General features: G+C 39.0%; 1 protein-coding gene across 1 annotated transcript in view; it reads right to left on the reverse strand.

Annotated features, from left to right (window-relative positions):
- Window positions 1-26,587, reverse strand: part of wdr11 (WD repeat domain 11) — a 59,307-nt gene extending 32,720 nt beyond the window's left edge. The window contains 11 exon segments of the mRNA XM_030748463.1: window positions 7,445-7,480; window positions 7,483-7,620; window positions 11,785-11,885; window positions 12,675-12,873; window positions 13,567-13,669; window positions 16,258-16,423; window positions 23,330-23,531; window positions 23,867-24,040; window positions 24,240-24,393; window positions 25,323-25,434; window positions 26,396-26,587. Of these exon segments, the coding sequence (XP_030604323.1) occupies window positions 7,445-7,480; window positions 7,483-7,620; window positions 11,785-11,885; window positions 12,675-12,873; window positions 13,567-13,669; window positions 16,258-16,423; window positions 23,330-23,531; window positions 23,867-24,040; window positions 24,240-24,393; window positions 25,323-25,434; window positions 26,396-26,481 (1,471 nt within the window). The 5' untranslated portion in view covers window positions 26,482-26,587.
- Between the last annotated feature and the right edge of the window lie 788 nt (window positions 26,588-27,375).

A 27,375-nucleotide genomic window follows, 5' to 3' on the forward strand; every position in this document is an offset into this window, starting at 1 on the left:
TATATTTTGCTCTATTGATACTTTAATTCATTTAATTTTCCTGATCCAAACAATGCAGTACAGTGCATATGGCAGAGGAGTGTGGATAAATAAATATCAGAAGACTGGAATGTAATATCAGGCTGTCAGCATTTGTACAAGCCACTGAAAAAGAAGGGTGTGGGCCGTGTACCTATTGGTAATGGAGCTGTCAGATCCCCCAAGGCTTATAACTCTTTAAACAGGAGATCAGCCAGCAGTGATTTTGGGTAGCTCCTTGACTGCACAGCTTCTGTAACCTTCCCTTTGGAAGCTAAGAGCAACAAAGACTGCCAGAGTGGAACGTGAGCAACAAAAATGAAGACAACGGGGATGGGAATCCCTGCACTTTGTCTAATGGTAATGAAACTGCAGGAGGCAATTTCAAACCTCAGTGCTTTCACACCATCAGAAGTAGGTGCATCTCTTGCTTTAATTGCACCAATAGAAGGTGTAAAAATTCTGTATCCCTTGGCTGTTCCTCTGAGTAGCATCACATGCACGAGGCTCAGTGACTCTCCCCCTTTAACTTGGGTACACTTTAGGGAGAACCCTGATGCAGACTGGAACAGAGGCCAAGAAAATGAGTTGCATCTGCCAAGCACTCACGCATGAATCAATCTGGATTTACTGATCAGGTGCATTCTGTGACTCTCGGTAAAAAGGATAAGTGAAATATACCAACACCTTGTCACAGTGCCAACCTCAGCATCAGAACTGAGGAGGCGAGAAATGCAGCTGTAACCCTGACTCATTTTATATTTGATGACAATGATGTCAAGGAACAAAAATTGCAAACAAAATACTCCTAATGCAGTACCAAATATTATTTTAACTTCTACCTTAGAATCATGTATGCATTACTCCTAACTGCCCTAATAACAAAGTGCCTATAACTTACATGTATTAGCTTAGATATACCATTTTAATTAAACATACTTCAGCTTTTGAATTATGTTGACACTGCCTCCACCTTTCAGCAGAGATTGTGGGTCTCCTTCTATATCGTAATTAGCCACACCTTCAAACTTATGATTCACAAGGCAATTCACAGGAAGTGGAACAAAAGACACATTTCAATAATGCAGCTAGAGACTGTTTAACTACTTGACTGTGCAAGACGACAATGGGGACTTGCCAAATAATGTGCACAGAAAACCTAATCATCCTGTTCTAGTTTTAGATTCAAAATGCTACTGAAAGCCAGCTGTGCCAAGTCAACCCCACACCATCTGCAGCAGTATGGGCTGCAATCGCACCCACTGCAGAGTCACCCATTAACTGGGGTAAGAAAGCATATTTGACTAAAAAATATTTTTTTAAATGGCTGCATTTTTATTCGGGTGGGTGGTGGGTGGGGGGGTATTGATACTTATTCATTTATTCATGCCTAAAAAAACCATCTAAGACAAATGTACTAATAACAGTTTAAGGTTTTCCCTTTAAATCTTTAAAACTCTTGCATTCATTACCTGATAATGTGCAGTGAACTTAAGAAAGCTCCGTCTTCCATAATTGTGGACCTGATGTGTGTACAGTAGAAGTAAAGAGACCCAGTGGAAACGGTTGAAAGACATGGACTTAGAAGGTATAATTCAACTCCCTGTCTGTATGTATGAAGCAAGCCATATATCTTAAAGGTATGATTAATTTATGTGTGCAATGTCAATGGACGAAGTGCAGCCCTATTTTTCAGCCTGACAACTAAACTGAAGGTTTGCTGCAGTGGGGAGCGAACAGTAGCATGCCTAGACTTAAAATGGAATATGACACAGAAGCGTGAGTGCGTTGCAGACGTGCACACACAAAAAGCAACAGAGAATGGGGAAGGGGAAAAAAAACCCGAACACACATCACCACACATTCTGTTCTTAATTTCCCCTTCAAATTGAGCCTTTCATAATTTATGCATCATTACTGTGGCGAGGGAAAAAAAAAAAAAAAAAAAAAAAAACTTGTGAAGAAAATTGCTATGCTGATCTAAAACTAATAAATCCAAACTTCCTCTGCTTCTCTCTCTCTCTCTCTCTTGCCTGGCAGCTGTCTTAGAGAGTAATAACAGAGGATGATACTTCAGATTAAGTCTATGCCGTGTGCATCATTTGCCAAGACTGCACAGTAAGATTTGATGGCCTGCTGCTTTGATGGCCTGCTTCACCGTGTGCCTTAAGGACTTAAATTTACAGCAATGATATGCATATTCAGAAAGCCTGACATACATTTCATTTGAGAAATCAAGGGTTTTTTTTTTTTTTCTGTATCTCAAACTTGATATTGTGTTGCTATTTGAAAGACCCATTTAACTCTCTTGGCTTCATATCAGTGCCTGTTAATTTCCTGTTAGTGCCAATAAAATTATGACAACATCCATTTTTCAAAACAGAAGTATGTGTAGCAAACAAAACAAACAAAAACGATGTCAAATGAAATAAAATTTGTGCTCTTTCAGTCAACTGGAGAAAATCTAGAGGGTTAACAAAGTCTGACTGTGCATTAAATTAAAATGTTTAGCTACAGCTTATAGCTGAATAATAATTTCCTCTTCTCTCCTCTAAAGCAATCCTCACTCACTGGATATTTACAAACTTTGATAGATCCAACTAGGCTTTCCCCCAAAGAGATCTGTGGTTGTTAGACATGATGGCAAGAACTGCATAGATGAGTTATATTTAAAAACAAACAAACAAAAAACCCCATAAAAAACAAAATACACCCTTCTGTGCTTCTGTATTGGATGCCAAACAGTTGCTGTCAAACATCTATTTGTGTCTAAATCTTGGCATCTTTAGAAATCGAACTGCTGGCAGTACACCACTATACATTTGAATGGTCAATAAGATTAGAAAAAGCACTATCTAAAATGCATTCCCTTTACTGTACCATCTATTATCTATTAGGGTTTGCCTCATCTTACAGCTTTCTGACATGGCCAGAACCTATAATTTCTCCAGCCACCAATTCTAAAGCTGAAATTGCACTGTTGGTTTTAGTGAGTCTTAATTTTGTTGTATTATATTTTGTTGCCACCCGTTAATTGGACATTGTTTGTTGGTGAGAACAATAAATAAAATCATCACTGTTTATATTACTCATTTTGTAATTCTATTTCCCCCTTTTTAGGCTACAAGCCACTATTGAGCAGTGTGACAAAAAATTGCAGATAGCAGCAATCTGTATATGTACATACACTAAATTCACTTGTCTGCCTTCACACACATATGAACTTGAGTAACATCCATTCTTAATCCATATGGTTTAATATGATGTCAGCCCACCCTTTGCAGCTAAAACAGCTTTAAAGTTCTTCTGGGAAGGCTTTCCATAAGGTTTAGGAGTGTTTATGGAATTTTTGAACATTCTTCCAGAAGTGCATGTTGGACGAAAAGGCCTGGCTCACAGTCTCCGCTCTAATTCATTCCAAAGCTGTTCTATCAGGTTGAGGTCAGGCCTCTGCGCAGGCCAATCGAGTTCTTCCAACACCAAACTCACTCATCCATGTCTTTCTGGACCTGCTTTGTGCACTGGTGTGGAGTCATGTTGGAACAGGAAGGGGCCATCCCCAAACTGTTCCCACAAAGTTGGGAGCATCAAATTGTCCAAAATGTCTTGGTATGCTGAAATATTAGTTCCTTTCACTGGAATTAAGGGGCCGAGCCCAGCTCCTGAAAAACACCCCCACACCATAATCCCCCCTCCACCAAACTTTACACTTGGCACAATGCAGTCACACAAGTACTGTTCTCCTGGCAACCACCAAACCCAGACTCATCCATAAGATTGCCAGATGGAGAAGCGTGATTTGTTACTCCAGAAAAGACGTCTCCACTGCTCTAGAATCCAGTAGTGGCGTGGCTTCACACCACTGCATCTGACGCTTTGCACTGCACTTGGTGATGTAAGGCTTGGATGCAGCTGCTCAGCCATGGAAACCCATTCCATGAAGCTCTCTATGCACAGTTCTTGAGCTAATCTGAAGGCCACATGATGTTTGGAGGTCTGTAGAGATTAACTCTATAGATAGTTGGTGACCTCTATGCACTATGACCCCGTTCTGTGATTTTACGTGGCCTAATACTTGGTGGCTGAGTTGCTGTTGTTCCCAATCACTTCCACTTTGTTATAATACCACTAACAGTTGACTGTGGGAATATTAGTAGTTTGGAAATTTCACAGCTGGATTTGTTGCACAGGTGGGATCCTATCACAGTACGACACTGGAATTCACTGAGCTCCTGAGAGCGACCCATCCTTTCACAAATGTTTGTAGAAGCAGTCTGCATTCAATTTTATTTATATATGCCAAATCACAACAACAGTCACCTCAAGGTACTTTATAGTGTAAGGCAAAGACCCTACAATAATATAATTATAAACCTGGAGCCATGGAAGTGATTGGGACACCTGAATTCAATGATTTGAATGGGCGAGCCAATACTTTTGGCAATAGAGTGTACTTATACATGGATATTTACGTGTCATGCATATTTCATGCTCAAGTACACCATTTTTGTTTAAAAAATTGCACTACATTACTACTTGATTGTGCCTCCTGACTTTTGCAAACATTTTAAATTTAAACAGGCTTTTATCTCAGACACCTCCAGAACACTATACGGTCTTTACCATAGAGTAATAATTTTGATTTGTGATATATAAACAAACTTCAATTGAAATAAATTTTATTGATTAGCTCATAAAGTTTCAAAATACAAGTAGTGGAGACACTTGGCACACTCGTGAGGCTGTGCCTCTGTGTGGATAAGCTGATGGCAATTCAAATCTCACAAATCCAGGGAACTCGTTCCACATTGGTTACAGCAGTGCTGTATCTCTACAGTACGGATAGAGGATCCAGCTTCACCGAAAACATCTTCACACTCATTATGAGGTCTGTCTGGATTTTTTGCAGCTCTGATTCTGTGAAGCAAACACAGTAGCACAATGAAAGAGGCAGCCATAACAGTATAGTAAGATTAGCAAATTATAAAGGAAGAGGTCTCCACAGAAAAACTAGGCATAGCAGAAGTAAACTGTAGAGTAAGGTTTCTTTTGATAGGTTTAAAATCTCCAATAAAATCTTTTTTTTTTTTTTTTTTTTTTAAGCCTGTCATGTCTGGCATTTTTCACAATCAGAATGATGATCCAAACGCAATGATGTACCAAACATATCTGCTTTTACAATAAATCTTAAAGAATGTGTGCCGGTAACAGCAGCTCCATCTAGTACCAACTGGATGAAGGTCAGTGTTAGGACTTTCTTTGTCTTACAAAATAAAAAGATAGAAATAAAAATAAATAAATATCACAGCTGGATTGTGGAATTTATTGCTCAGGGACATTCTCAGGAGTCTTTGTTGGAATCAATAACTGGTATAACTACTTCTCATTTTGGAAGCCTTTTAAATACAAGCAGGCACACACTGGTCAGCCGAGTCTGTAGTATTAACAGTATAAAACAACTTTCACTTCAGGTGCTGTGAATAATAGCTTTTTAGTGTTAAGCAATAACTAATTTAAGGAATAAGGGTCATGGATAGAATGCAATCAAGACTAAAATAAAATCGTCTTTAGTGTTACAACTGCTATGGAGCAGATATGAAAATTTACACCCAATTGTAATAGCAGTCTTGTAGCATGAAAAAGTGGAACTTCTTTGGACAAAAAAAATCTCACCCTCCCAATATCTAGCTACAAATCTCTATGACAGTAATCAGAAGAAAATGAACAAATAAAATCACTAAGATTTCTACCTCACAGCAACAAATATTTACTTTTGTCCATAAAACTTTATTTTTATTTGCCATTGGTTGGATGTTTTGGCAAACATTTACTAGCAGGCAGTTTACACATTGCTACTGCAAGCCCTCCAATAATGACATTACAATAAATGTGTCTCTCTCTGCAGCATGCCAATGTAGTGAATATTACTTGAACTTACATCCATGAAGGACCTCATTTTTTTTTCTGCTGATGTTGATCTTCTCTTCACCAATTCCTCCATCCTTGAATCACCCCTGGATAAACAAATAAAATAATAAGGAAGAGAAAACGCTAAAATACTGCAGCAATTGCATTAAAAATCATCACCTAAACACATTAATATAAAACATGGTGTTTGGTGAAAATTCATTACTGACCTTTAAAATATTAGCTTAGCATAAAAAAAAACAACATCAACAACAAAAAGTGAGTAAGTAGCAATAAAAAAAAGCTATTCCAGGTAAACAGTAAACTGGGAAACAATACATAGACTTTCTATCTCACTTCCGTTTTTTTAAGAATTTTTAAATACCTGCAGTTTGAAAAGGCATTGTATTTAAAATAGAATCCATAAATAATAAAACTGTTGTAGTCTTGTGCACTCAAAGATTTATGTTTTTAATGGTAAAACCTTCCGTGCTATAAACCATCAATTACAAATGAAGCAAGTAAAGAAAGCTTGTTTTTCTTACCATTTCTGTGTCAGTGATGTTTAATTATCGTCTGTAGTCAACATGCATCTTCACACTCAAGAGATGAGAAGTATGAAAGATGCAGCACCGGTTTCTGGTTCCAGTTACAGAAATGTTTTTTAAAAAAATGAACAAATGCAAAAAGCAACCCGAGCAGCTACAAAGAAAATGTGAATATCTCCAAAGACCTTTTTCACTCCTCAGTGGGCTGAGAACTCAATATCAAATACCAAAGTGCTCATCAAATAAACTTAAACTAGCTTTAAAATATGTCATATAGAAAAATCCACTCAATATTTTAGATGTTTTGCCACCATTAATTTACAAAAGCTTTGACATCTAACTCATTTGGTTGTGTAGAGTCTCTGTATCTTTTCTGTTTACATTTTAATAGCACAGCTGTGAGTCTTTTGTTATGGAGGAAAAATGCATTAATTTATTTCAGAAGCAATATTATTTAAATATGCCAATATTTTATTTTTGAGCAATTTCTCATGTACATCTACAGCTGAGTGTTAATAAAAGTGCATGTGTGACATTTGGGACATGTAGCTTTGCCTCAGAAGGGCTTTTTTTTAACACAGTTTGGGAAGAAAAAATATCGAGATACAGATCGTATATCGCCATTCAGCTAAAAAATATTGAGACATTATTTTTGGTCCATATCGGCCAGCCCTAGTTTTTAACCCTTCAATCATGATACAGGAATTTTGGTGGGGGAAAAAGTCATCTTCTGCCTGCATAATGTTGTTAGGTAAGAGATGTCAGGAAAATGAATATTACAGTAGAATATATAACTATAGAAGTGATGTATACAATTGTGTACATGGTGCAAAATAGTGACACAAAACAACAGCTGGTATTTTGGTTTTTTTTGCAAAAAACCCAGAAACCTAAGAATGACAACGGCAGTGATTTGCTTGTCATAAAGTTTTGAAAAATTGTGTGAATACGAGTCACTGGTTATTACCTACCTACAGCCAGAAGGGGTTGATAATGGTTGATATTTTGGTGGTAAGAGGTGGACACATGCGAATGGCAAATGGTGGCAGCGGCAGACCAGACAACAAGCCAGTTAGCAGGAACTTCAGCTGGACTTCTTGCTGGTTGGATGACGTAGGAGGAGTTTCACCTGCTATCAAGGTCTGACCTGGAGATAAAAATCACAAGACAGAAAATTTTAAGGTGGGCATAATACTAAAACCTACTTCTCATTTGCTACTTAATTAATGGAATAACAATAACAAACAAAGATCATAAATATAATGTGCTTCATAATGCTACCACTACATATATAACTGAAGCATAACTGAATTAGTGCATCTTGCAGTAAATCAGTAATACAAACTAAGCCTGTTTACTTAATGATTATGTAACTGCATATATCACATTTAACTGGACTAAAGCTAGAAAAATTAATTTAATTTAGATGATAAACTTGAAAGTTAAATATGTCTATCTTAAGAAAACAGAATTTGATCTTGACTTTAATGTTCATTATATTTTTTCCCCATATATTTAATCCTATTTTGCTAATATGTGGAGGGAGCACATCATTCTGTAAATTAATCATTCCATATAAATCACAGACAGCTACACTGGGCCACTACCATCTATATGAATATGTGCGACAAACATATACAGTACCAGTAAAGGTTTATACACACCTTTTCATTCAATGTTTTTATTTTTTTTTCCCACAGTGTACATTGGAAGTCACCCAGACTATGAAAGAACACATAAGGAATCATGTAGTAAACTTAAAAGTGTTAAACAAACCAAAATATGTTTTAGTTTCAAATTAGGCACCTTTTACTTTAATTACAGCTTTGCACACTCGGCATTCTCTCAATCAGCTTCATGAGGTAATCACCTGAAATGGTTTTTCAACACTCTTGGAGTTCCCAGAGGTGCTGAGCACTTGTTGGCTGCTTTGCCTTCACTCTGCGGTCCAACTCATCCCAAGCTATCTCAGTTGGGTTTAGAACAGGTGATTGTGGAGGCCAGGTCATCTGACGCAAAAGTCCATCACCCTCCTTCTTGGTCAAATAGCTCTTACATAGCCTGGAGGTGTGTTTGGGGTCATTGTCCTGTTGAAAAACTAATGATGGTCCCACTAAGCACAAACCAGATGGGATGGCATGTCGCTGCAGAATGCTGTGGTAGCCATGCTGGTTAAGTGTGCCTTGGACTTTGAATAAATCGCCAACAGTGTCACCAGCAAAGCACCCCCATACCATCACACTTCCTCCTCCATACTTCACAGTGGGAACTACACATGCAGAAACCATCCACTCACCTTTTCTGCGTCTTACAAAGACATGGTGCTTGGAACCAAAAATCTCTAACTGGGACTCATCAGACCAAAGGACAGATTTCCGCTGGTCTAATGTCCATTCCTTGTGTTCCTCAGCCCAAGCCATTCTCTTCCTCTTGTTGTTCTTCCTTAGAAGTGGCTTCTTTGCAGCAATTTGACCATAAAGTCCAGATTCACGCAGTCTTCTCTGAACAGTTGATGTTGAGATGTGTGTGCTGCTTGAACTCTGTGAAGCATTTAGGTGGGCTCTTATCTGGGGTGGTGTTAACGTGTGGTTTCTGAAGCTGGTAACTCTGATGAACTTATCCTGTGCAGAGGTAACTCTTCCTTTCCTGGGCGGTCCTCATGAGAGCCAGTTTCATCATATCGTTTGATGGTCTTTGCGACTGCACTTGGGGACACTTTCAAAGTTCTTGAAATTTTTTGGATTGATTGACCTTCATTTCTTAAAGTAATGATGGACTGTCATTTTTCTTTATTTAGTTGAGTAGTTCTTGCCATAATATAGATTAGAACATTGCTCACATAGGGCTATTCACTGTATACCAATTCTACCTTTTCACAACACAACTGATGGTCTCAAACACATTCAGAGGGCAAGAAATTCAAGAAATTAACTCTTGACAAGGCACAGCTGAAAGCCATTCCAGGTGACTGCCTCATAACGTTGACTGAGAAAATGCCAACATATGCAAAGCTGTCATCCAAGCAAGAGGTGCCTCCTTTGAATAATCTAAAATATGAAACATATTCTGGTTTGTTTAACACTTTTTGTTTACTCAATAATTCCATTTCTTCATAGTTTGGATGACTTTAGTATTATGTAAAAACAAAAAACAAAACAGTGAATTAGAAGGTACATCCAAACTTTTAACTAGTACTGTATAATTACATAAACACATGCAAAATAAACAAAAGTAAAGACAAAAACTATCAACAGAAGATACCCAAGAGCAGCAACATTAATTGAAATGCATTCACAAGTAATTCCTCATGCCACACTACATGAGACAAACACAGTGGTTTAATTTCATGTAGACAGATCATCTAAAGTCTTGACTGTGGCTCAGTATCTTCTGCATCCTTGGGAAGGAAAAAAAAAAATCATAATATATTGAAATATTCCCAATCTTTTTTTTTTTTTAAATCACTGAGAATTATGAATGTCTCATCTCTTACTCATTTTTTTTCTAAGAACTCTATATTCCTTGTACTTGTAAGAAGCTTAGTAGGACTCTTATGAATAAACCTTCTACTTGGTCTTACCGATTGACTACAACGCAGTTGTTTGAAGTGGAAAACCTTGAACAACGTGACTACAGCTGGAGGCAGCAGAAAAAAACTAATATTGTTTGTTTCAATGAGCTGTGGCCTTAGTTATCAAGCTGAGCAGTTTTAATTATCACAGGAATGAAGGCAAAGACCAATGCTTACTCAGGAGTAACCACTGCCTTCATCAACTTTCATTTTAAACATCAAGATAACTTCCTTAATATAATCTGAGTGATGGCTAATGCTGCACCAACCACTTTTATAGGGAAGAGGGTGGGCCTGTCAGCCAATAGTGGCTGGAGCAATGATATAGAGGCTACTCAGGGCACTGAGGAAGCATTCTCTACAGTGAGACACCTCACTCATGCTATCAGAGAACGGGGTTACGAGATAAGCAACCGCAACTTTCTTTAATATTTTTACATTTTATTTATTTTTTATATTTTAAATCGCTGACTGATGCATAGATTTGATGGGGATTCGCTTAAAAACCCCCCCCAAAAAACCAAGTTAATAACTACATATTAATGCACTGTAAATGGGCAATCACCTTATTCTGTGTATTTGCTGGAGAGCTATGGGACACACTCTGAGGATGCAACAACCTTCAAGTTATAATTGGTACTTGTTGAATAATTCATTTGGTTTTCATTTGGCACACCACACAAGTCTTCTTCACACTGTTAATGTATTGTCTCTCTGTATGAGTGACATTGCAGCCTCCAGTTCTAATAAAATAAATTAGAATATAATTACAAATAAAAAACAAACCACACTGCATAACATAGATTGCCATGCAGCAACTAAAAATATGCAGCAAAGGAACATATGGTTTTCTAATTAGCAGCTCTTTCTGCATCTGAGTGTAATAACAAGCAAGTTTTGTTTACAGACTTAAGTAACCTGCATGACAGTGATATTTCCTCATAACAAGAGCTTTAGTCAGCAACTGTCAAATAGAGCTACTGCTCCAGGCAGTAGATGGCTTCAGGGTGTGTGTGTGTGTGTGTAAGGGATGAGACAGGAAAATCCTCTCCTCTAATGCCATCATAACTGATACTACTCCACCTCCCAAAGGCCTACTGTTCAATGCAAGTTTAACTCTCACTTAATACAAATGACAAACCTAAAATAATAAAAAAAAAAAAAATCCATTACCATTTTACATTCACATTCATCTTTTGATAGGCAGCTCTAAATCATAAAGGAGGATAAAGAGAGAGGGTGGAGAAGTAAAGAAGAATGAAGTGAAAGAGAGATAGAAAGACATCATAAGCAAAAAGATGAGACAGAAAAGGGAAAAATGTGAACGAGAGGAAGGGCCATGCATCTGTGGGACTCTGTGCAGAGCTGCTGAGACTGGGGAATAATACTGGCCTGTGAAGTGCACAGAGGAGAAACCAGCAGTCACACATTAAAGCAGAAACTGAAGGGATGCCTTGAGGCCCACTCAACTCACAGAGGTACAATAAAAGATACAAGAAGTCCTGCAGCATGCGCACACACACACACACACACACACACAAATCTAATTCCCTTCATTTTTTTGAGTTTTCACATTTTCTTTCAAAAAAAAGAAAGTCACCCTTTTGTGATGGGAGTGGCGAAGCTTTTGCTGCACCAAGATGTGACGTGTGTGGCATTTTGCCTTTTAAACACCAAACTATATTGCCTGAGATGCACCTTGTAGTACAGTGTTGATGGTGGTGGTGTGTATCGGCATACCAATCATGCTGTTAAGAGACAGATCCTGGATCTTTTTCTGGTTTGGACCCAGTGGAGCTCCACAAAATGACACAGGGGAGTAGAGCGGTGACAGACCCGAACTGACATGGAAGGAAAGAAAGAATATTACTCAAAAAATATTCACCACTTGAATTTGGTGGCAAAAAATAAAACTGATTTTTAATAAACTGCATACTAATTCAGTGTGTGGATTAAATTCTGTTAAAGTTTTTAAGTGTCTAAACCTTCCTTAGCTAACTCAGCTTAACCTTTCAAAACTGCCACTGAGAGAATAAGAGTATAATTCATGTCAGTATATCAAACCTAAGCTAAAAACTTCTTTTTAGAAAACATCACACTATCAATTTAGAGTACTGCAAAAAAGAAAACTTCCAGCAACTCATTAGCCGTGAAATAGAAAACCCACCTGTCAAGCAAATGAATTCAAACCAGACTATAATAAGAAAATTCCTCACATACTGACACAAAGCAAACATACGCCATCCCTTTTCCATTTAATGCTGTAGATTTCTCTTGCTTAACCATATTAAATTGGTTTGTTCACAGGAAGACAAAATTCACTCTGTCTCACGTAGGAACCCAACTTAAGAGAGAAATCTAAACTGTTCTCATCAGCAGCGAGGGAGTCCTCCATCAAAAGAAAGCAGAGCTCGTCAACGACAAGCCAAACCCTCCGCACACCCCACCTGCGCCAGCCACTATGAAGCCTACATTTAGGTCAGAGGATTATGCGGTTTGAAGTCAGTTTAAGTTACCTTACAAAGTAGTCAAACTTTAACCATTACCTCTAGCTGTCAACTGTGAAATTGTAATGTAACTCTGCAGAATTATTTGGCTTTTTGTGTGTGTGTGTGTGTGTATGTATATACCTAGGATTGGTAGCAGCCTTGCCAGTGTGGGCTCTGAGCTCCCACAGCATGACTCTGCCGTCGCTGACCATGAGTGCAGCCTTGTTTTCGTTGACAGGGCAAATAACCATGCGATACGGTCGGACAGTCTTGGTTACTCGGATGGCATCACACTGAGAGCGCAGGTCGTACACAAGCTCCTGGACACTCTGTTCTGGGTCTGGGGAGCCGATGAAATGACGGGAAAAGACAATAAAAACACAGAAAGACAGAAAATATAGAGAAAAGTGGATATGAAAGAAGAATGGTGGCAGATAAAAACCCAGTGACGGAAATCTGAATTGAGGAAGACACAAACAAGTGAACAAAAGATAAAATGTCAAAGACAACACTGAGTCGATGTTCGTAATACAGAGAACAGAGGCAAAAAGAGGACGAAGAAGAATGGGAATGTATGCAATTGAAAGAACTCACAAGATTTTTTGAGCAAGTAAGAAAAAGAAACGTAGAGAGATTGCAGTAAGGATTTAGGAACAAAAGAGAGAATTTAAGCAAGTAAAAGAGTAGGTGAGTGAGACAAAAGGAAATTTCGGGGAAAAAGAAAAATGGGTATAGAAAGATGTGTGCAGAGGAGATAGCAAGGAGAGTAAGTGCGGAAGAGAGAGAGATTCAGGGAGACAATGGACTCCCATTGGCCTATCACGCTGAGCCAAAGATAAATGAGACAGTAAGGGGCTAAGTGCCCACTGGAGCATAGGAAAAAAGGCTACAGGATCCAACTGCAGTGCAGTTTGGCTGAATAGATGATGACTGGAGGATGGAGCACTGAAGTGAGAGCAGTTGATGAGTCAGTAAAGTACAACTAGCATGTGCAGATTGTGAGTGTATACACCCTAGTGAAGAGGTGTCATACCGGCCGCTTCCTCTGTGGAAACCGTGGAGCGACAAACTCGGAGTGTGATACAACCATTCTCATGGAGGCAGTAGAGGGCATCTCTCTGAGCACAAGGAATCACCTAAACACAGAGGGAGTGAGGGGAAAAGTGATCGTGTGTGATTATGTGACCACGAGTGTGCCAAATGTCTATTTGAGACTTAATGTTGAACAGGTGGTGTTTACATTTGCCCTAAGCACTGCATGAATTTGCCAATGTATTTGCTCCACAGCACGAGAACCTCTAACACACTCTACATGTGCAACTCTGTCTGGCACAAACAGAGAAAAACACAACAGGCTAAGCTTAATTAGTCTAAGGAGGAGGGATTTTTGTCATTTCTGAAGTTTAACTCTGGAGCCACACTGATGACGTTATTGTGCTGCCTTAAGATGTTATAGCATGGCGATATTTAGGAATACATGGGCAATAAGTTAAAAAGGAGCAGGAATGTAAATATGTTGTTTACTCACCACACCAGGCAAGATCATACATTTGATTTAATTTAATTTTAATTTAATTTTCAGATGAATTATAAGGGTATCCAGCAATATTCATTACAATTGTACTTTAAGCAATTCTAATATAGTTTTACACACACTTTAACCTATGAAGTGTAGGAAAGAGAGAGAGAGAACTGTTCAGCAGGTCAGAGTAAAGACAAAAAAGAAGAGAAAATCCACATTGCCTTGGAGCACAAGAAAACCGTCATCAAAAACATTAAATGATTTCTTTACATTTAATAGCACTGACAGTAATAAGCTGCTTTATTTTTAAGTGCAAGTAAGGAACCTATTCAATGTTTTGTGGCCAGGTTTAGTGATGCATAAATATCAGATCCATTTGTTTATTTTTTCTGTGTGAAACTGCAGCACGGTGACAAACATTCAGTCATTTGAGGCTTCCACTATGCAACTTTTAAAATTCACCCATACTTTGTATGACAATAACCGTACAGAACTCACTCAGTATGGCCTATAAACAGTTCTATCTGAATTTAGTTCTCATGCTCCTATACCCGATTGCACTGTGACAGTAATTATTAACAGTACAGTCACCAGGAAGGCTACCTGACTGAACCTTTGTTACTTGGAATAAATAATATGGGATTAACTAATCAAACAATTAATGAAACTTCCTCATGTTCTATAAAAATGTGCATTCAATAGCGATAAATTCCATCAGCATTTTCTAATCCCAAAGCTGACCTCTGCACCTTTTGTCTTTTGTTGGGTTTTGTTGAACACGATTTACACCCACTACCCAAAATATTCCAAATGCCTTATATTACACGTATTATATTACACGTAAATAGAAAACAGTAATGCAACAATCAGCCATCTGAAATCAAAGTACATCAACATCTTGTTGAAAATTAACAGATAAACAAAGTGAAAAGTGAAAATGACTGTAGGCTATGCAGACCTGACAAACTGGCAACTGCATATTGTGTATGTGCCAAACCTGACATTAGAGCCTCTGTACACTCCAGCATAGACCTTTGCTAAGCTGTGTCATCAGTCATGCAAATTGGCTGGGTGACAAGCACTTTATAACACTTAGAGGAGGAGGCGTTGGTCAGACACAGCCTAGGCGGCTGAGTAATACCCCTTTGCTTCTGCCCCTGGTGACTTTAGAACTTACTCCTTGACTATAAAGGCTTATTCTCTACCTCTGTGTTGTTAAACCATGGAGACATTCATTAAAACAAGATCAGTGACAGCTCAAATAAAGTATGATTTATGAAAGTACAATAATACAAAGAATAGAGCACAATTTCTCACAAGCAGAACATGTCATTGACTGCAGAGATGAACTAATAACAGCAAACTGTTCCATGCATGTACATTCAGGCATGAAATTCAACAAGTTTCAAAAAGCATATTAGGTCTCAAATACCACCAGAACCACCAGAGTGAAAACCAGGAGAGCTACCCTGTGTAATGACAGGGCACCACAATGGTCAATCTTTTGCAGACAGAGTTAGGAGAGAAAGGGGGGGCGAATGGGGTGACTTTAAGCAAGTTTCTGTTCAATTACTGGCTCTGCAGCTGTGACAAATCCTCTATGTAATACCCCCACAGCATTCATCAATTTCCAATTAGAAAGCCAGACTCTAAAAGAAGGGAATTGGCACCCAAAGGTCAACCCTGTCGCTGGGGAGAGGAACCAGAAGTCAGGCGAGATAAAGGCAGGGGGGACTTTTTTTCTTGTAGCTAATGACTGTATCGCCCTGATGTGCAGTTGTCACACCTGATGAGGGAGACAACTGGAGAGGGGGGGGGATCGAAAAAAAAGTAAAGAACTTCATCATTAATGGCAGGAAGAAGTGGTTTTCTGGAGGAATCCATAAAAAAGACAAATTTTGGAAAAGCTCTTGAAGTAAGATGGTGATGTAGGAGGTGAGTTAAAGCCACACAGCTCAGCCATCCTTTAACCTAGACCAACTAAGATGTCAGCTCTAAACAGTTTAAAAAAGTCTTTGCAAGTAACTTCAAAATGCACGGGAATAATATGTCTCCATCAGGTTTCCTTGAGTAAAGAGCTGTGCCCAGACAGAGCTCAGAGCCTGAAAAATTAATGCTGTTTTAAGGTTAACTTTCATTCCCTCAAGCTTTACTGAGATCTGTATTACAGAGAATTTGCTGTGTATTTCTGCAGTGCCTCACCTGAATGAAGGGGACCCCGGAGCGCTCAATGGCCACCACACCCACCGTCTGACTGAGCTCCAGGTCCAGGATCAAAATTTCTCTGGGATAAAGCAGCAGCATGTGGTTTCTCTTCGAAGGCAGGTAGGATAGCTGCAGGCAGTCGTTCAGTGTCACTGCCTCTGCACTAAAGCATCAGACAGCAGGGGCACGACAACAGGGAGGAAAGGAAGTTAATTTCAGAGTCAGGTTATTTTAACTGAGAACAAACTGGATAGAATAGGGAAAAAAAAAAAGCTATAAATCTTTACTGACTAAAATATTTTTTAATGCTAGGATTAAACATTTCCTAGAATGATCTATTTTCTTGTATTGTTTAAGGCACAGTTTAATAGACACAGAAGATGAGAAATGCAAATTACAATGACTAGAAATGAAGGTTTGATAATAGCCTGCTCAGCCAGTCAGTTTTATTCTCCAGATAAATCAGGATATAATGAGACTCTGCTGTAACAACAACACATGCATATGAAATATGTAGATTTCATGCAGACTAATATGATGCTAGATTTAAAATTCCTGAATTTAATATAAAAATTCTCTAATTTCTGAGCTCAACTTGATATTTATTCATGTCTCTCCATACAGAAGGCTGAATGAATTAGTTATTACTGCTGGCTGACGGCTGATGAATTAAGCAGGTACTGTAAGCGTTGCAAAGAATTTCCTTTACATTATTTTTGGCAGTTCTGATCTGTAATTTACGGCAACTTCTTTCATATGTGATTAAATTAATGATAAGTACTATTATCCATGGCAGCAACCAGTTTTGATCTCTCCATATCACAGCGAAGCAGTCACAAATATTTCCGTTCAGTACAGTTCAGACAAGACAGAAAAAGAGCTAATTTCACTGAAACTGCAAGCAGGTCTACAGCCATAACTCATTCCAACAGCTTAATTCCTCCAGGTGATGGTGAGATCAAATAAAAGAGAGACAAACCTTATAACACAATGGAGATCATTATCATCTGGGGAAAGTGTAACAGATAAAATGGACTCAGTAGGGGACCCTTTAGGAGTTACTGAGCTAAATTACACTTTTACCAGCTTACTGAAGTCAGAAAAGAACAAGGTAGAGGCTAAAATGTTTGAGTCACTAAAAGGCAAAACATCAGAAAGAAGCAAACCTCTTAGATGCAAGCAACAGATCTTTAGAGAGAAAAAAGAAAAAGGAGAAAGGGGGAAGAAAAAGACCTGCAGCCCTCAAATAGTCAGCTGTCCAATTACCAAAACATCACACACCCTCCTCACTCTCCCTCTCGCTGTTATGAATAAGACATGAAGGCTACAGCACTCAGAGGATCACACTCAGTTACATACTGCCAGGTACATACAGTCATGGTCAAAAGTTTACATACACTCATCATGGGCTTCGATGTTATGGTAATGTTGGGCTTTTAATGATTTCTTTGAACTGTTCCAGGGTGGAACGATTGCACAGTATCCATCTTTAATGGTAAGAATTGGGAGCGCAAGTTTGAATTTATCTGGGATTTTCTCCAATCCATGCAGGGTCAAAAGTATCTGCAGGCTCAAATACATACATACACAAATGTCCCTTAGCAAGCTGCACCTTGACCAAACACTTGATAGCCATTAATAAGGTTCTGGTATAATTCTATATTTGACCACTCTTTCTTGGCAGAATTGGTTCTGTTGCACCAGGCAATCAACTGCTGTCTAGAACCCTGTACACGTGTGCTCACGCAGTGACTTTGCTATCAAAGACGAAGCACATTTAATAGCAAAGGCAGATACCTCTGTTTAAGTTTTAAAGAACTCTCGAGGTTCTATTGTTTAAGTAGCCCAGAGGACATTAAAGTCAAATACTGCCTTTATACAGCAGTCACAGCAGCTTGAGCTTGCTATCTAGACAATACAAATTAAATTTACACACACTGGCAGCTGCTGGAGATGATACTGCAGAAAACTGAACTAGACCTCATATTAAAAAACAACACAAAATACTTCTGTAACATAATTTGTCCATTTCAGTCAGGCGTGCCGTTCCTTTACTGATCTTTGTGAGTATGTTTGCACATTTGAATGATCAGGTTCTTCATCACATTCAGTCTGTTCTCACACTACCTGTAACCAGAGATTTAACCTTCTTAAATATGCACTGTTTTTGTTTATTATAAAGCACACAATCAAGACTGAAGTGCAGACTTTGAGCTTCAACAAAAGCATAGTGTTAACTCTTTAGGAATTACAGCGATTTTTATATAACAGTGTTATATGTTAGAACTAAAGTTACAGCTAATGCAAACACAGCATCCCATCATACTGGAAGTGGTCAGCTGGCTTTCACTGTGAGGACAGAGTAATGCATTTGTTAGTGACTGTTCATTGAATGTTTCCAAATCAAGAGATTCAGGTTCATCAGTTTTTGATCAGCAGTCTGAAGAGCAGAGGTTAGATGATAAATTGCAGGAAAAATGTGCACCCCCAACTCTTCAGCAAGATAATCAACTTTACTATCTCCTGCTGTGTGGACAAACTAGTCGTTCTGCACACGACATAAAATCATAATTTAATAATAAAAAAAAAAAGGCTGACTATGCAGACTGACTTTTATATCAAAAACATTTTTTTTAAGACTGAATCATAAGAACTACAACTTCAAGTGTCTTAGTAAATAGTTTTTTATTAAATTTATAAATATTTCTGTCATTTGGAAAAAAAAAAAAGTGTGTTTGTTGAAGTGTGTTTAGATATGTATTAACATGGCCGACTTATTCATTCCAATAAATGGACCAACTCTCTATTGGCTAATAACCAGATTAATGGCTCCCTGATGGGACACTAATGTGCACAATATAGTACTGTATTCAATAAGTTTCTGATAACACTGTGGGAGAGCAGACTCGTGTTCAAACCCTCCATTTATCAGCCACTAGCAGACAGAACCGGAGAGAGTAGAAACTGTAGACAAAGGCAAACTGAGGGAATGCAACATCTTGAAGCGCAATTAAACACAGTTAAAGGTGAGAAAGGAAGTTGTCACACATGAATAGAAGACAAACAGAAGACTAAAACAGACAGAATGAGAAAGGAGAGAGAGAATAAAGACAAGTAAGATTAATGGAGTGTTTGTTACTAGAACTGGCTTGGTGGGTGGACAGAGAGACTGGGGCACTGCTGCTATAAATAAGCCAGTCTGACAGTCACAACCACTCTGGCAGGAAGCTGCCAGCACATCAAACAAATCTACAGCTCCTGCAACTTTTTCTAAATTGACGCTCCTACAATTTATAAGTTTGTCAACTAATGGCATCAGAAGCAAGTGCATCACTACTTCTTGTGCGTATCAGTATTAAAAATCAATGTAGCAAATATGCCAAGTGATCAAATCCTTCCCTGTACCCTTGAGAAATGTTATTCCTAGACCCTTGACTTGATTTAGCATCAGATCAAAGCTTGAAGAGGAATTTCACTGCTGTGCTGAAGAGAGTTGCGTCATAAAACTAGGTCATCGATGTAAGGTGCATTTATTCATTTATTTCTAATTTGTTCACAATGACCAGAGAAAACAAGTAAACAAAAACATAAAATTGCTGTCAACAAAAATGCACTGTGACCTGCTTTTTAAAAGGCTGCTTGCCAGGTCAGTTCTACTGGTTAGGCTTGAAAAAGTATCTGGAATACTTCTACAGTTGATATAGTTTGCAGGAGCACTGCTGTTGAATGAACAGGGAGGTCTCAGGTAGCATGCAGGGAAGTAAATTCAGCCCCAACAGTAAAACCACTGGCAGGTGAAGTGAGTAGCATTGATTATCTTGTTACACTGAGTATGGGCGTGATATATTAAACAGCAAGTGGACTGACAGTTCTTGAATTTGATGTGCTGAAAGCAGAAAACAGGTAAGTGTAATCTAAGTGACCTTGACAAGGGCAAGAGTGTGATGAAAATAATAATGCTGGCTATAAAAGAAAGTCAAAAATACAGAGCTTACTGTGTATAGGGGGGGATAACAGCAGCCTGGTCAGGCCGCTCACGCTGACCCTGCTTCACTAACAGAAGTTCCTATAATGTGAGAATCAGAACTGGACGAAGGAGCAGCGGTCCTGGTCTTACGGATCAAGTTTCATTTTAGATCAAGGGTGGGCAGTTTATTGTCCCAAAGAAATTGGGACTGCACCAATAACATTAGGCAATGAAAATGCAATCCGGTTCAGATACAAGGAGTCTGTGGGAGGGGATCCCGAGCACCACTGACTACAAACCCTCTCCACAGACCTGTGACAACAACACCTCTCTGCTGGACAACTTCAACACCTCCTTCGAACAATTCCAGAAACACAACATCACACCTGCGCAGAAGGCCACAACACTGCCCAATGAGCAGGTTTTATGCCTGTCCTCAATCACATGAAGAGAACCCTCGCCGGAATCAATGCTCACAAGGCTGCTGGTCCAGACAACATTTCCGGCTGCGTGTTGAGAGACTGTGCCGAGGAAATCAAGAATATCCTTACATCCTGACATCTTTAACACCTCCCTGAGCTAGGCTGTTGTCCCCACCACCATCATACCGGTACCAAAGAAGCAATCACCAATTTGCTTCAGTGATTACCGCCCCATAGCACTGACTTCAATCATCATGAAGTGCTTTAAAAGACTGGTCATGTGGCACATAAAATATTTGCACATACACTGTATATTGAGCATGTTCTTTGCACACCGTGGGTCATGGGAAATGTCCTTTCAGTTCTCTGTCACTCTTGTCCATTCGGAAGCAACTGACAATAAGTATAGTAAAAAATATTTTGTCACTATTTAATCAACATTCCCAAAAACAATTAAGAACAAAATGTGCATGTTTGGCTAAATTTGTTCAAATTGGCATAAATGTGTTCAAATATGAAGGTACATGTAAAGAGAACCAACTGAGCATGTTTCCTTATCTGTGGAATGTTCTCCTCTCTGAGAGAAGATTCAAAATCCAGCAGTAATACTGATTTGAAGTGCTCTGCCAGCAGTGAATCAGACTGCAGGTCAATGAGTTCAAGCTCAACATCACTCGATGCATTATCCACACCGCAAGTGAAGGAAAATGAAATCACGTGCATTTCATTCTCAACGGCTTTAAATCACCTTGAAAACTCATCACGAAGGGCTGCTAACATGGATGAATACCAGCTGAGGCGATCCACTGATGGTATGGCTGTACATTTCATGTGCAAAAAAGGCCCTTGCCTTGCAGTTTGATATTTAGTGCAATCATTAGTGCTGTCACATCAACAGCAACTGCAAGATCTGCCTTCCATTCTGTATCTGAGAGCTTGGAATGTCCTTTCCTTTCTTTTCACAAAACTCTTGAATTTCTGCTCTCAGTTCCCATAATCTTTTTAGCACTTTGCTTGAGCCAAAGCTGAGCCACCTGACAGTTGTGTGGAAGCCTATGTCAGCGTGTTCAGTGTCATGCTCCTCCAAAGGTGGAACAAACTGTCTGTGATTCAGTCCTCTTGACACCTCCTGGTGTATAATATAATGCAAAAATACCAATTTAATTTCTGGGATCATTTCAGTTACTTTATCTTGCATCTGCTTTCAAAGTCCAACATTAGGATTCAAATGTAAACAAGTATACATCATGCAGTTTGTCCCATTTCTCTGATCAGCGAATGGCTTACTGCTTTATGAGCTTTTGTGGGAAATCGCAAAGCTGGTCTTGACTGCTTCATCCCTGGATGTGTAAAGTTTGCTTAAAAAGTCCTTGTTGTTTTTGCAGCTTTGCTAGCAAAGGTTCAGGTGTCCATTCCCACTCTACATCAGCCAAACTTCTCTACATGTTTAGACTTGTAACAGCAATTCAAACTGTAATCCTTAAACACAGCAATCTGCTCTCCACAAACTAAACACATGGCTTTACCTCTGAGTTCAGTAAATAAATACTCAGACGTCCATGTCTTGTTAAAACCTCTACATTCTGCATCAGTCTTTCTTTTTTTAATGTGAGCAAACATCTTTCAGCAAGCTAACATCGGTTGGTGAAGCTACATTTGCTTGTACACACACGTCAAAAAGAAAAAGAAATGGCAGTGATCTTCAAAAGACCCCCCCCCCCCTTCCCCACACACACACACACACACACACACACACACCAAAAGATGCAGGCTGGTGGCCCAGGGGCTATACAGTGCCACACTGCAAACACTGTAACTTTGCCTCCAAAGTTCCCAGATGTCTATACAATCAAATATCTTTGGAATGTGCTGGAAAAACAAGTCTGATCCATCAAGGCTTCTGTTTGTAGCTAGAGGACCTCAAGGATGCCAAATCTGCCTTAGCGCCTGATACCAAAGGACACCTGCAAGAGTCCACACTTAGCTGTTTTGCAGGCACGAGAGGCACTGACTGGACATTAGGAAGCTGGTTTTGATGCTCTGGCTGAACAGTGTATGCTTTCAGTTCTGTATATTAAAAAGCCTGATTAAAAACTGATGTTTAGCTGATATGACAGTAAACAAACCTTGATGTTTACTTAGAAATCATGTCAGAAGTTACAGTTAGAGAAACATCACTTCGAGCAAATCCCTTAACAGTGATAACTAGGACTGCCTAATGTCAGTCCTCCCAACACGATAAGGCTTTGTAGTTTACTTTCAACAAGTCATTTCACTCATTAAAAAAAGAGAGAGAGAAAGAACACCACAATTTACAGAAACTTGACACTGGGAGGGGGATGTAATTTGCCGAGTCTGATTGATTTAAAAACTGGTTTAACAAATGCAATACATTTATTACACAGATTATTCTTGGCCAACTACATAAATACTGAGATGAAATTCAGATATTTATTAAAATATTAATAAGCAATGCTGTATTAAGATCTAAGCTTTTCTATAAGTCACATCTAAAAACACATGATACTGCTAATATCAGAGCTTGACTGAACTGGTTAAGCATGAAATTTAGGAAGTTAAAGGTCAAAACATCAAAATTTACAGTCTATGCACATGAAAAAAGATCCAAAACATTCTAAAATAAATTTGAGGAAGGAAAATCAATTTACTTGACACTCACGTGGGCTTTTCATTGGTGATGAGCACTTTGACCTTGTTAAGGGCCTTCTTGGCACCAGTAGGGGCTGGAGGAGCTGCAGGTGCAGGTTTGGTATGCGCCGGGCTTGCATGAGGACTGGCAATGTAGACCTTTTTGCCAGCGCTGCCTGGTGGTTTGGAGTGAGTAAAGTCTGTGATAAAGACTATCCCTTCACTAGTCAGCACTGCAAAAGGACATAACAACATTATAAAGATGAATTTGCTCATTACAGCTTGTCAAACTGTCAATTTTCTGTTTGCAATTTGCCATTTGTTAAAATATCTGCTTTGGCTGATCTTTTTTCATAAACAAACAAGTATCAAGAATAAGATACCACTGGTTAAGTGGTTGGCATCATAGAATACCAATTACAGAGTTTCATATATGTAAAGATACATTCAAGCATAATGAAAGCAATGAAGTGCAAGTCTAAGAGAACAAGCATGACCTGCGTGTGGGTGGGAAAGTGAAGTAGTCAAAGGCTTTGTCAGTTTTTTGGGAATCATTTCGTTCACCTACATGCCATGTTAGAGGGGTCAAAAGGGTCAAAAGAGAAAGAGAGGATGTTCTCCGCATAGCTCTTCTTCCACAGCTTGGTGCCCGTGTCTCCATTCCACAGAACGATGTAGTTGGGAGGATGGATGGCTAACAAGAGATCACGAGATGCATCCTGATTCCACAACCACTCCAAGTCTGACAGAGAAAGCAAGCAAAACAGAGAAGAGGAGGTGAGAATGGGGAGGATGTAGGCGTAGTGAGCACCGGCAGGAGTGGCAGTAACAGCATCTTAATGAAAACAAATAGTCAACAGCAAAGCATCAGCTCAGTGTCTCTCTTTGGCAGGACTGCCACTGAGCTGACAAACATATTTGGTGCCTTGAAGCTGTCTTACCCTGGATAGGTTTCGAGTGCTCTTGTATCTCACAGTGGGCAGTGCCACTGACCACATCCCACACTATGATCTTGCCCGAGGCATCTCCTGAGGCCAACCGCAGACAGTAGGGTGAGCTCAGGTTGTGGAAGTAATTTTCCCTGGACCATTTCACCTTCCAACACAAAAAATTTATTAAGTATCTGGGAGGAATATGAGGTAATGCTGCAAGTCTTCCACATTGTCAACAGAAAGCTCACAAAGTCAACAACACAAACCAGCAGTGTCTGAAGCTGTATGATCAATTTCATATATGTGGCGTCGGGGAGAAAGATACAAAAACTGAGGTAAACAGTAAGAGACATAAGAAACATTGAAGTGCATGTTTTATATGTGAAATAACAAATTACTCCATGTACAAGCTGGTGTTTAAATAATTGATTATGTCTGCGTATTTGCTGCCAGGTAGGCATGCCCTTTATTGTGGTTACTTCTTTTCTTTTTTCTCTGCATTCAGCAAGTTCTCTCATGTCAGGCTGGGTGGTGAGGAATGGCTTGTTGCCGTGGCAGCGGTGCTTTACAAGATTAAAGTGTTCTTTATAGTGAAGAATGAAAGCCTCGGATTGAGCCCAGGCACTGATAATCACTGTAGAATTTATTGCCCATTATTTACTCTTCTGCAAAACACACACACACACACACACACACACACACACACACACACACACACACACACACACACACACACACACACACACACACACACACACAAAATAGGACTCTCCGTCAATGCTCTATCAGTGTTGCAAGTGTTGGTTTACACAGGGAAGTAGAAAGAGCCAGAACGTATTTCACTCAAGGTCACATAATGCTAACATTAATACTGTGAGACATAAATATTGCTATGTCACAAGGTGTGTTCATATTTCAATTAGCCACTTGTAATTCTTCAGCCTCATTAGTGTGCTTATTCTCCAACAGATTAAATTACCGCTGTATGTGAAATTCTATTTCTACGGAGCAGAGGAGTCAACTGATTTATGTAATCAACAACAATTATGTTGTGGAGTGAATCAATTAAGCCAATTTACTTATCAAACTCACCTTGACCACATTTGCCTTGTGTCTCTCGAGCACCTGGATGGTCTGGGCGGTCTTAGGATCGATTACAAGAATACTGGAGTGACATCCCTGAGCTATGAGCCCCTGCCAGCCCCTACAGCGCATGGAAGCCAGACGGAATGGGAGGAAGAGGGAAGAACCAGATGGAGGGTACGTGAAATGGTTTGTGAGTGAGATATTGATGTGATGCTAAAGATAACATAAAATTCATACTGTGAATTTTGGATGTTATGAATTTAAACTTATGTTTCCAGTCAGCTTGACACTTACATGCAGCCTCTCTAATAAACACAGCATTACTTGAAAACTGTGTCTGCATTCTGATTTCTATGTTTTCCACTCCATGTCTAAATCTAACTTATCTTCTGTCTGCGCACGTACACAATCTTCACGCATATTTGGCTGGAGCGCATCCAGACTGCACAAAATCACAGCTCAATGCCACAACAAATTTCAGAACTCCAGTATAACCTAAAGCTAAACTTTCAGTTCCAATGAAAAAAGCTGCATGTGAAGAACAGTACACTATTTACTACAACTGCACAGCCAACAAGCTTAATCTATGTCATATGCTGTCTACCTAAACGTAAACATTCAAGAGGATGGTGCCCTATAAAATATGACACAAGCAAAGCAAGGGATTTTAGTTGGTAATAGCATTGCAGGCAAAATAACTATATTTAGGTTCATGTATGAGAAATACAAATTTGGGACTATGCCGCTCTAATCTAAAATGCGAACATTTCTGGTCCTTGTAAGTCAGTTTTAGCAAGTAAGTCAGCGGTGACAGTCTCTGCCGGATTGCTCTGGAGGAAGAGGCATCAGAAATTCATCAGGCCCAGCAAAATGTCACATGACATGACACAAGAAACATACCCGCATGTTTACGTGCTCAATGAGGAATTATCAGTGGCAGTTAACACTGACAACTTTATATGCAGCAGTAAAGCAATACTACGGAACGGACGCAACGCAAACAACATTTTCTTAACGTCATCTGTCAGTTGCGGATTGAATTAACTGAATCGTGCTAGCAGCAGAGAAGCGGTACTCACCAATCCACAGCGGTTTTATTCTGCAAATTGAGAGTGCCAGTTAACGTCCGAGCCGCGAGTTTGATGTTGACAGTGTAAGGAATCATTATTCTTCCTAAGGATTTATGCTACGTTAACATTTATTGACCAAACGCTGCTAAAACTAATTAGCTTATGTGTATCGGCTCTGTTGTGAATATTAACAGGAAGTGAAATGGTGTTTCTAAATGTGATGCCGTGTAGGAACAAATGCCACCGTAACAAGGTTCCGCAAATGACTACACATATTTGGCACCGAGGAAGGTTTATTTCATAAATATTACCAAAAAAAATAAAATAAAAATAAGTTAAATAAAAGTGAAATCACTGTAATTGTGAAAAACACAATATTTACTTGGTAGATATGTTTATTGAATCTTTTGAGTTTATTGAGTCTACACAACATTTGCCTTCTTTTGCCTTCACCAAGTGCTGTGTTTGTGAAACAATATTAATCTCACAACTGATATATATTTTAATAGAAATCTATTTTCAGTTGCTTATTCACAGGAGGCTGCCATGGCGAGTAGCTTTGCATGTTTGGTTTGTCATTAGTAGGTTTGGAGTTTTACACCAGATATCCTTTCTGACACAACCTCAAAGTGACTTGCATCTCACACTACACTATGGAGCCCCCATATTTTAATGACAAATATCCAAAACTAATAAAAGAAATGATTAAATTGAATCTTTTTTCACAGTTTTTCACTAAACAGTAAAAGCAGTGATATATGGAGACGCACTAAAAGAAACTGAAATGTGCACCAGAAATTGCCAACAGCAAAGGCAAAGTTGACAACCTTGAAAGTTTTTTCTTTTCTTTTCAGATTTGACTAGTTATTATACGCATGAATTTTTTATGTCTCTGGTTAATTTAGACAGTGGCACACAGAAGCGCTAAAGGCTTCCTTGTGGAAGTCACTTAAAAAAAAGACTTGACTGAAATGAGTAAACTCACCATG

This window comes from Archocentrus centrarchus, chromosome 15 (assembly GCF_007364275.1).
Source record: "Archocentrus centrarchus isolate MPI-CPG fArcCen1 chromosome 15, fArcCen1, whole genome shotgun sequence".
Classification (NCBI taxonomy): Eukaryota; Metazoa; Chordata; class Actinopteri; order Cichliformes; family Cichlidae; genus Archocentrus; species Archocentrus centrarchus.